The following is an 11,669-nucleotide window of genomic DNA, read 5'->3' on the forward strand; positions in this document are numbered from 1 at the left end:
TGTGTTTTATTTCTGTCCAAGCCTTTCAGAACTGCCGGGACAGAACACAATGGGGAATCATGCGATCCGATGTTCTCCACTATCGCTCCTGACTGTTTTACCCGATTCCTTTCGATCGTGTCCTAGAAGAAGCCTACTAGTGAATAAGTACCGAACCACGAAAAACTTTATTTAGATTAAGTGGAATAACACGTTGAAATCTGATATGCGCGTCCATTACTTCGGAAATTATCGCCATTCCTCGTGATTTTTTACATATTTTTACATTTACATATTTATTTATACATACATTTATACATACATATATATTTACATATTTTACATATTTACATATTTTTACAATTACATATTTATTTATAGATACATACATACATTTATACATACATATATATTTACATATTTTTACATATACATATTACATTTTACATATTGCATATTATGATTTTTTTACATAAGATGAGCTGTTTTAAGTTGTCATTTTGTTCCGGAGCACTAGCTCCTCTGTTATGGTCACTCCGAATTCTGCAACCATATCGTAAGCTTCTATTTACTAAGCTCGAAGAAACTGTCGGTAACAGGGAGCCTTAGAGTGATACACCATGCACATCTCTCTAGCAACCTTCCTAGGCCCCACACGCAGCAGCGGTGGTATACCACAACTTAACTATATATACTCTCAGAAAGAAAGGTTCGACGCCAAGTTGAAAAATTGTCGCGGGGAACTTTTTGTTTCTTTCTTTCCGAGGGTGCATACCTGCGGGATGCGATTCTTCTCATCAGCACGTGGCATCCTGAGGGGGAGGACGGAAGATCGGTGATTGACTTTGACCGTCCTTGGAGGTTGGTTACTAACTACTGATCAAAGATTTCTTTACTAAGGAATAGCAAGCCGTATTTTTCAAGCCGATTTTTTTTTCTGACAAATAACCGCCCCCCCCCCCCCCCCTCCCTGCCGTTACGCAGGCAGTCTTCTATTATGGTCATTGCACGTCAACTTGTGAGTAAGTGGCTTTCGATGCGATCCAACGCTTCCTGTAGCAGGTTGAGAAGTTACACGCTTGGTGGCGTTACGCGCATGTTCTATGCAGTGCCGTGTATGCCAAAGGGAGTCTGGCCATTAATGGGACCTGTCTATACCTGAGGCTCCACCCACCTTTTAAGGTATCTAGCCAATCAGAGGTCGAAATACAGTTGTCTATTATTACATCCATCCAGTACTTATAACTCACCCTTATTTACTGAGTACAACCATTTTGGAGAAACTCGATTGATTCGGATTGAAACGGATATCACCGGTGACAGACCGAAACGACGGATTTTGCGCCCACTTTTACCAACGCCATTTGCATGGAGAAAGACATGTTGGGAAGGCTCTGAATTGCAGAAATGGTTGCTGGCAGAAGTGATTGGCCAGGAGAGCGGTACAACCGCTTCTTCGTAGCAGACGACTGCCGCTATGAAGTTTTAAATCACGTAATGTGAGTAGACCGAATTAAAAATGAGCAAATATGTACGTATAAATAAAATGCAATAATATAATGGAAAATCCTACGTGTAAGAGTCGTCCTCCTTGCTATTTTCTTGGTATCACGTTCTTAACTAGGACTAACATTAGCGACGAATCATCCAATTGTCGTGTAAATAATGATGGCGGAGCTAAAGTTGAAGCTGATTTTGCAGATGCGTACATGAGGATATATACTCACAGTATGAAATTAAAGTAGTCTGTAAAATTTTTTGTCACGAAATCTCCGCTTCGCCGTTCCAAGCGCCATCCTCCACCTTGGAGAAAATTTGGTGTCATGGCAGCTGCCATGGAAAACGGTAACCAATGAAATCCTCCTAAGTTTGATTGACAGGGTCGAGCCTCTTTTTTAGGCTCCTCCTAATGGCCAGACTCCCTTTGGTATACACGGCACTGGTTCTATGGTGGTTGGTTTCAGTGATCATTGAGACCTGCCCGTGTGGCAGAGGTATTATACCCTTCTCACACGGGCAGTCTCCAATGGTCATCTGAACCACTTACTTACTTTCGATGAAAAGTAAGGGAGCCGAAGGGGAAAGAATATTCGTTGAAGCCCGTCCGAGCTTTAAAAAAATCCCGAAACGAACACGTGCGTTGAAATATCCATGGCAACGGGTACTTCACATCTTTCACTATTTTTCAATAGTAAGCGCATGTTCGGCGCATGCTCAGTGGGGACGACGCTTTTACGTTGCATGGGTAACGCGTAAGTAATAGAAGTTGGGCTTATTTTTGAAGCGAATATAGGAACAAAGTTGGGCTTACGAAAGGATCTTTCTGGCATCGTCATATCCTATTGGCTGACAAGGAATTCTGGGCAGACTGGCCTTCGATTGTGGAATGCGATACATCCCATCTGTTAGAGGCAATGGGGTCACATTAGGCATCACGTGCGTCTTCATTGCGGGTCCTGCAGGTCGAAACTTAAAATAATCTAATAAGCTTAAAAGTCTGAGGTTTAGGTACATTATTTCATCGTCATTTATTAAATGTGCAACCCCATTAAGAATCACTGTTCTCCTCACCGCTCCTTTAAAGTACTCTGTCAATAAAGCAGGAACACTGTGTTAGGCCACGAAAAGAGCCTCACCACATAGCCATTAACTGCTACAATTCAAATATTCTCACCCCTGGATGGATACCCTGGCGTAAGAGGGTCCCCAAGAACATAAGCCACGCTGCCCCTCTCCATGGCACTGCCACCAACCCACCAAGAGTTTGGATAAGGTCCTTCTCTGGTGGTCCGCGGTCCAACGTCTTCTGGATCCAAGAAGAGAAGCAGTCCAGCGCCCCCAGCCTTCTCTACGTTTTGCACCTGAATGATAACCACAGAAACGGTATAGGCTTTATTTTGCATGCCACCCTTCTTCAGAGATGGCTTTGTCTGACTTGTTGACGTTTTACGTCAAATGACATGCAAGTGCCCTGCACCACAAGACTGTATGACAATGAAGTGTCAGCGGGAGCGCCCATATCGAGTCCTGCGCACAAGCTACAATCAGTTCCTGTATTGTGTGATATACCGGGTGGTGTGAGATCTCCAGCCCGTGCACGAAGGAACTATACCAATACAGTCTTCGAGGGGAGGTCGCGCACCGCCACCTGTTAGTAGATATCGAATACTTCGGGGTTGTCTGTTAGCGAGAGTCACTGGTTTTGAGCGTTGCCTCCCCTCGGAGAAGCTAATAGCGGGTGTTAGCAGACGACTGATAACGTCACCGTTAACATACCGTGCCTACCGAGATCCAATGACAGAGAGCGTGACTCAGAATCTTATCTGCTGATAGAGTACGGTAGACCCAGTAGCCTACCGGGCTGCCGGTAGCTGCGTACTGAATACGAACCCTCGCTAAATTGGTATTGTTCCTTCGTGGACGCTCCCGCCAATAGGAGACCGCTCCGTCACGGGCCGGGGATTTCAGAAAATGGTACCTTCCCGGCGCCTCATTCAGGCTAGCGGTGGCGCTACTCATCGGCCCGATTATTGCAGCCGCAATTTCTACAATACTTTGTATTTCAGCTTACCTTCGTATTTTTGTGCAGGCGGTGGATGTCCCACGAGAGATGCTTCTTTCTAAAGTTCATCATTATCATCATTCTACGCGTTTTCGTAGGAGCTGTTGCTGTCGTCTGCTACGGTAGTCGTACGCCTGCTTCTGCGCGTTCGAAATTCAATTTTCCATTGTCCAATCATGATGTACATCTCGCGGGCCGAGGAGTGGCGCCCCTAGCGGATCGCGTGGACGGGCTCCCCATAGAGTTTGACGATTATGACATGGTCGCTATAATCTAGTAGGTCGTGTGCCTCACACAGTACTTGGAAACAATTGGACGTAATACCGGACAGTACTATGTGCGGACAGGTCTGGTACGTCGTGAACTCTGCACGCCTTTCATCATTTAACGGCGTCTGCTGAAAGCCGTAATCGTACGAGTGTTGTAGTGTGTTCATTCCGCATTCTCTGAGCGCCCAGTGCGCCTTTTTGTAACTGTTTGTATGTGTTTTGTATTTATGTATCCAAGCCCCTCCCCTCTTTTGTGCCCTTGTGGCCCTGAGGGTATTGAAAATAAATAAACATAAATAAATAAATAGATGTCAGTCCATTATTGACCCTTACCTCAATACCTTGATGTGAGGGTTTGTCCGTCTATGGCCCGGTTTCACCAACGCTGGTTAGCTTTCAACCGAGATCAAGGGTTGCTGAAACTTGAAGTTAACACTGAATTCTCTTTCAATAAGACATTAAGTCAGTGACAATAAGTCCCATTAGTGAAGTAGGGTTAAGCGTTAAATTCAAGTTCCGGGAACGTTGATCTCGGTTCAAATGTTAATCGGCTTTGGAGAAACCGGGCCTATGTGTCGCGTTATCTATGAAGAAGTGCTTGACTATACGTATAAACGAACCCTCAGAACATAGGTCTCGAGCTGACAGTGTTAGAGAATGACATTTAACGAAATGACACCAGCAGTGGTATTCGAACCCACAACCTCCGCCTACCTCCTTGTCAGATATATTGGCACATAGACAACAAATATTTAAAAATTTATATAATAGCGCGGTCACGTTCACAAATAATAAAATTTGAACGGATCGGAGCTTCTGTTTTAGTGACACGTTCCCGTGCGGAAACTGAATTTCAACAGGTATTTGCTATGAGTGTTTTTTTTTTTTTTTCATTCCCTACAACTTTTCTTTAATACAAAAAGCTGCAAGAGCAGCACAAGTGCCATTTTTGCTGTCGAGTTATGCGTCAGGAAGCATATGCGAACACTGGACGACTAATTGCTTAAACTTAATTGACGTATTAAGTAGGCGTTTGAGGAGAAATGCGAGCTAGCAGATTTTTAGCCAGCCTTTATTTAGATCCAGTCTATTTTTAAAATCTTGAAAGGAGCATGAAGTTTGAGATATGAAGCGCCAAATTTTGCTATGTCAATTAGCCTATATATGAAAACTACGCACTTCTCGAGCGCAGAAACGACACCGGCCTGCAACCTTCAATTCCGTCGGGTTATCTGGTCGAAAGATCGGCGCCTAGCCCAATCAGCCCCACTGCTTCAAAGCACGTAGTCCTCCGACGGGGAATGCGAGTCGCTCCTCTCGCGATCAGGAAGTGCACGGTTCAGGTTACTACTTCTTTGTATCGCAAAATTTGGCGATTTATATGTCCTAGTTTGAGATCGTTTTAGGACTTTTTTTAAGCGTGGTTTTGGATTATGCCTGTCTAAAAATCGGCTATCTCGTATTTCGCGGACAACATCTAATTCATGCGTTAATTATTAAATTTTAGGTAATAATGCAATTAGTTATCTAGTATTTAGAGATACACTTTACAGCCGGACGATCGCCTGGCCGCATAACCCACTTACAAAAACTGCATCTGTGTTGCTGTCATAATTTTTTTCTTGTAAAAAATGTGTAAGAACTAAGAATTTAAAAAAAACGCACACTGCATTACTCCAACTGTGTGGTCAATTTTTTCACCTGATGAAGCCCAGGTACATCACGAAAGCCTGTCACTAAACGAGATATTCCTAAGCGTTTGAATGTCATTCGTACCACAAATTGATGATGATGATGTTGATGATGATTAGGGTTTTCCTGGAACATCGTCAACTATTTCAATTCAATTTCAATTTCAATTTATTGATTTACCACATTACATGGTGGGACAGCAAAGCTTAAACTTACCGGGAGTAACTTGACAAGGCTCTGCCGCCCAAAGTTTCAGCAGCTATGGCCATAAGTACCACAAACTGCTAGCATATCTGACCGGAAACCCGTGGTTGTAAGCCCGAAAAAGAACAGCATTATTTCAAAGAAGTAGAGGTGGTGATCATCACGACTATCACAGTGGGAAAGGGGGGGGGGGTGACCATGCGTCCTGGGTAGAGATGCAAAATTTCCGAAAATTTTGAATCGCTCGAAAAAAAAAAACGTTTTCTTTTCGGGTTTTTTTCCCGAAAAATTGGAAAAAAATCGAAACAAACGCGATTACTGCTGAGTCACTGCCGGCCAAGCCACAGCATACAATAAGCTAGAAACTTTAGTAGTGTACACCCTCTAGGCATAAATGCAGAGCAGAGCAGAGCATTCCATGGCACTGCTGTCTACTCAGCGATAGGCAATTGGAACAACTCGTCCACTCCGACCAGAACTCCGGCAATAGAGAGTTTTAGCAGACCGTTGATAACGTGGCTAGCGTCTAACCGTATCAACCGGAACCAATCAGTGGATAAGATTCTGAGTCACGCACGAGTGCGATTGGTTCCGATAGAGACGATAACTTTATCAACGGTGTACTAAAACTCACTATTATGTGAACGCGATGGCGAGCGCTTGGAGCTGCCAGACGGAGCTCTAAGTTGGTGGTTGTTGGCGGATTAGAGGCATCTAAGGCACTGTTGGCGGGTTGGAACGCATCGAGGGCACGGAAATTTACAGTTTTGAATTTTGTCGCGTGGCAATTTTGGGCTATTTTTCCGGAGACGAGGAAAAAAACGAAAAGAAACTTTTTTTCCCCGAATTTTCGGGGTTTTTTCCGAGGCTTCGCATCTCTAGTCCTGGGCTGACTTGATGTGATTTGATTTTTTTGTTGCTTGGAAACAGTATAATTGAAATACATGGAAAATTGGGCTGAGAGGGCAAGCCCTGTATATTAGACTTTACAGGGAGCTGTGCCGGCTGATGATGACGATGATGATTCAGGTTTTTATGGCGCACGGACAAACTAAGGTCATATGCGCCAAAGCTGTTGTGAAAAGACAATGAAGATGGTTGGTGACTATGTAAAAGCAGGAAGATTAAACTAAAAGCTGTGCCGGCATTTGTGTTAAACCGTCTGAGGAAACCCAAGGGTAACACCCAAACAGCCCCGCCGGAGCCCCGGTTTCGAACCCGGGTTACCTCACACTCCCGACATGGAATGCAATCACCCGATCCACTAGTCCACTGGAGCTGCTAGAAGAATCTCTGGCCGGGACGATAGAGATCTATGAACTATGTACAAGAATCAATGTTTAGTGAGGAAGACGAAATTACCTTCTCCCTTCTGGGTATTTGTCCTATTCGGGCGATACATATTTTCCCAAAAGCGTTGAGACCACGGCGGGTTATGTAGTCGAAGTCGCGCTTCGTGGCGTAGTTGACATACATCACGGGTTCCTGCAGATATATTCCGCATGAAGACAGTTCTGTTTGAAACTTGGTCAAAATATCACAACCGTTAAAGACAGTCGTTATATCCCTCGGATATAGAATTACATAGCTACGGAAATTTGCGTAGTACATAACAAAAGATGTATAGTATCGATGAGAGATCGTAGATATATAGAGATAGATAGATATATAGAGAGAGAGATATACAGGGTGTCTCAGTTAAATCAGGATGAATAATTCGTAAACTGGTGCACCAATCGAATAACTTTCTTTTTACAAGTATCTGTCCGGTACCACCTACAAGCTGCGCACCGTGTGATTGATTGGGAGGCGCTCATTATTTAAATAAAAATTAAAATGAGTTTCGTGAGAAACATAGCTTCTAAAGCAGGACGCCGTCGGCATGAAAATGTGTGCTACCCGTTCTGGGACTTTCAGTGGACACCTTTTCCATAAAAATCTCCCAATGAATTATGTGTTCTTGCGCTTACTTCGCAACCGGGAGTGACGAAGCAAAAGTAACAGCCAGACATGTACAAGATACTCAAAAATGTATTTAAGATAAGATAATAAATACTAACGTCAAAACGTAATTAAGATAGAGTACAATATACTTCAAAAAGTATTTGAAATACCATTAAGATACTATTTATCCTTGAACGCAAAAAGTCGCCGGTCACTGGTCAATGCGGCAAGTCGTCGCTATGTCACAGGAATCACCTAAACCTCGCGCACTACGCTAGCCGCTGCTGTGTGATAGGAGTCATCTAAACACAAGTCCCAAAAAGATGACAAAGAGATACCACGTAACTTCACTAAGTATATGTGACCCAGAACAAAGCAAACTTCTAGCAGGTCCCTGCTCGGCGAGGTAAGAATTCGGCGTCACCGCGTCAGGGCACACATAATAGAACCCTCACTGGCCAAGGATTAGTACACACGGGGCAAGATCTCTAAATGGAGACTTCCAAGAAGGGCCAATGTCCGGGTCAAGTCCGAGGGACTCAGGAAATTTATTTAGTGACTCTAGAAATTTCTTATGAACAAACAAGATAATGGAAAGACGCGACACAGAAAGTTGGAGAGGGAGATCCAAAATAAATAATTAGGGTATTGAATAGAAAATACCATAAAATGTATTTTAAATAGAGTACAAATACACAAAACAAAAAGTATTGAGTAGAGTACCAAAATACCGCAAAGTGTATTTAAAATACAGTATTTTAAATACGATACTCCAAATACGTACAAGTCTGGTAACAGCGTCATACAGGCTTCGCAGTCCCCTACCTCGCGTTTCTGACTGATATACGCCCTGTCTGCGTTATGATCGCACGGTCGAAACTCACTTTATCGCAAAGTACCTTGATATCACATGCTTTCCACTAGTACAGCACTGGCCCAAACTTTTTCTTCAGCACTCCCCGTTGCGAAGTAAGCTCAAGAACACGGAATTCATTGGTGGATAAAGGAGTGGAAGAGCGTGCTTTTGCGCTTCACCGCGACCAGCCGAGACAAAAATATGTAAACCGAAATCAATTGATTACTCCAACAAATGACCCGCTTGAGTGGCACATTTTTATCGAAAAGGTGTCCATTGAAGGTCCCAAAACGGGTAGTATCCATTTTAGTGCCGACGGTGCCCTGATTTAGAAGTTATGTTTTCACGAAACTCATTTGAATTTTTATTTAAATAATATGCGCCTCCCACTCAGTCACACGGTGCGCAGCTTGTAGGTAGTATCGGACAGATACTTGTAAAAACGAAAGTTCTTCGATTGGTGCATCCGTTCGCGAGTTATTTTTGCCCGGGCGTTTAACTGAGGCACCCGGTATATAGAGAGATATAGAGATATACATAGAGAGATATCGTAGAGATCGACCCCTGACGATGAAACTCCACATTCATCATCTCAGAATAAAGTTGTTGGTCATGTTGTCCAACGGGCCTATTTATTTCTAATAGTGTCGATATCGGAATATGCAGAAAAAACAAAAACTAAATGAAGCTATCTTGCACATCAGCCAACATATCGATGGATGCATCTGAAGTCTCCAACGGGATGAGAATGGCAGAAATCATGTTTGCGCGCGCTACGACGACGAAACAGTTGGTGAAAGAGTGGACGGTAGCCACCTTCGTCGTTGTTAGAGAGTTTTAGGAAACCGTTGATAACGTGGCTTGCGTTGAACCGTACCTGCCGGAGCCAATCAGTGGACAAGATTCTGAGTCACACACGACTGCGATTGGTTCCGATAGGCACGATAACCTTACGAACGCCTATTATTATGCACCTCCCAGTGCGTTCACTGGCGCCGACTCTCACACTTACTTGAAACACAAACGGTGAAATGAATTGAACAATCATGGAGGTTCTTGGATAGCGTTAGCCGTTTCAGAATTATTCAGCAGCGGGATTCTTAACACTCTGTAGCGGCGTGATATGCAGTAGAGCAGTCTTTCCCAAAATGTGGTCCGCGGACCCCTGGGGGTCCGCGAGAGTGTCCGTGGGGGTCCGCGACCGTCTCTCATATTTCAGTGAGGATTTTCGTCCCCACAAACACGCGCTCGTACATGCTGCCCGATTTCCAAACACCGGAACCTCCAAAATTGCTACAAACATGCTTCAACGGCTAGCTTCTAATTTCTGATAGAAAAGTCCTGCAATGCACGTTTGTCCGCGTCATACACATACAAACAAGAAGAAGAAACCAGTCCGGAACCGTTTCTGAAGCTGTATCGAAAGCACGCAGCAGCTGACGAGGTTGCTGGTTATGCACTGGCTAGCATGGGAAATACAGTGCGTCATATCGTTTTGCTTCGAGTTCGAACTGACTGAGAGTGTTCCTGTGTTTAGCGCATTTTACATTTGGCAGCCTGCGGACCTCTTGCAGCGATGGTGGCACTACATATGATACCTCTGTTTGGTATTATCAATCTTGAGAGTTGACAAGCAGTGCACCATCGAAGAAAAAGTACGGAATGGCGTAGCAGTGTGTTACCTTGGCTCGAAACGGAGCAGACAGACATGCAATTGCGTTGCAAGCGGTTGATCGATGTCCTTGGAAGTCAACTTCGCTTCTGTCTAGACAGTCACTTGACCATGTTTATGCTTGCACAAATGTAATTTCGTTCCTTGTTGTACCCTGTCGCGCATATTAAACGCGGTCTGCAATGCACTGTACACAGCGCGTATCCCGGTATATCTGTGTGTGTGTGTGTGGGTAGGGGTCCGTGAATTGGTTCTCATCGCTTCTGGGGGTCCGTCACCGCCAAAAGTTTGGGAAACTATGCAGTAGATCACCTCCGTCGCACCATTCAAGAATCACAGATAAATCGACGAGCCGAGTGCATCAGTAGTGACATCGCATCGAAATCAATCAGAGTTGAATTTCGATGAGACACGTGGACACGCGTGAATTTGTGAACTGACGCCTTAGGTCTGTCAGAAACTGCACTGCAATATTCCCGATATTGTTATGGCTTATTGGAAGCTGGACTCCATTCGTGAGCTGAAGCGCTGATAACAAACTGGGTCACCTTACGTATTCGTCGCGGGTCTCTTACCTTTATGTCGGTTGCAGCGGAGTACGCGTAGAATGAAGGACCTATGGCCATCCGGCTTCCGGGTGCTGGAACCTCCTGGTTCGCAGCAGTCAATACCAACGCACCATCCTTGTACAGCTCTACCTGTAAATCCGATGTAGATTGAAAAAATTAATAACTCTTTCTGTAGACTTTTAAAACACAACTTATGTAAAAGACAATAACAAATTATAATGTTAATGTTCAAACTCGTCATGCAACATGCGAAGTGTCCAAAATATAAGCGGACCCATCCCATTTTCAATGAATAACGAGACAGAATGATATCCTTCTGAGTTACGGCGCACCCCGAGCGACTTGTGGTTGACTATTGTGCGGATAATTTGGTCATCAAGAAAATACGTCACACGCCATGAATTTGCAAATGAATTCGCATAACAACTACTGTAACTTAGCTGGTAACGTAAAGCTGCTGGAAGGGGGGAACAGGCCCTTCCCTGTGGAACCCTGTGGAACATGAGCCGTGGGAACAGGGATGTAGGAATAGTTTTCGATGTCTTATGTATTCGGCAATGACAAATAATCGGGACATATTCCCATATAGAAGGAATTTTTAGGGAAGTTCCCACATATAGCGATTTGGTACACAGCGCTATAAAACAGTGACTAGTGCTGCGAACCGCTATAAAACAGCGCTTGTCGAAGTGGAGCACCCGTCAACTTTTGCAGCTCTCTTTTGAGCGCTGTGTCTGCGTTAACCAATCGGGACCGTCTTCCAGTGGTGAATTATTCTACCTCCAAATTAATAACCTTTTTCATGAGACGTTTTTTTTTTTTTTGAAAAATTGAATTGTGGGCGATAATTTTTCAACCAACCCTCTTACAAAAAATTCTACGACAAGCACATGCCTTGAGATATAAACCGCCCAACTTTGGT

General features: G+C 44.0%; 1 protein-coding gene across 1 annotated transcript; it reads right to left on the reverse strand.

Moving 5' to 3' along the window:
- Positions 1 to 2,237: 2,237 nt before the first annotated feature.
- On the reverse strand, positions 2,238 to 10,872 carry LOC135399585 (N-acetylated-alpha-linked acidic dipeptidase 2-like). The gene is made up of 4 exons (XM_064631310.1): positions 10,754 to 10,872; positions 7,069 to 7,191; positions 2,654 to 2,840; positions 2,238 to 2,381 (listed from the first exon to the last, which is right to left on the reverse strand). Exons 1-4 carry the CDS (start codon positions 10,802 to 10,804, stop codon positions 2,287 to 2,289), a joined length of 456 nt encoding a protein of 151 aa, XP_064487380.1. The 5' UTR covers positions 10,805 to 10,872; the 3' UTR covers positions 2,238 to 2,286.
- Between the last annotated feature and the right edge of the window lie 797 nt (positions 10,873 to 11,669).

The sequence above is a fragment of the Ornithodoros turicata genome, chromosome 7 (genome assembly GCF_037126465.1).
Source record: "Ornithodoros turicata isolate Travis chromosome 7, ASM3712646v1, whole genome shotgun sequence".
NCBI lineage: Eukaryota > Metazoa > Arthropoda > Arachnida > Ixodida > Argasidae > Ornithodoros > Ornithodoros turicata.

Bases quoted from the DNA above. Each gene is read 5' to 3' on its own strand.
- LOC135399585 (XM_064631310.1), bottom strand. From the start codon at position 10,804: ATGGCCATAGGTCCTTCATTCTACGCGTACTCCGCTGCAACCGACATA. The intron at 7,192-10,753 runs GTAAGAGACCCG...ATATATCTGCAG, and splicing joins CCGCTGCAACCGACATAAAG to GAACCCGTGATGTATGTCAA. The intron at 2,382-2,653 runs GTGAGAATATTT...TGCCTCTAACAG, and splicing joins GCCAGGGTATCCATCCAGGG to ATGGGATGTATCGCATTCCA.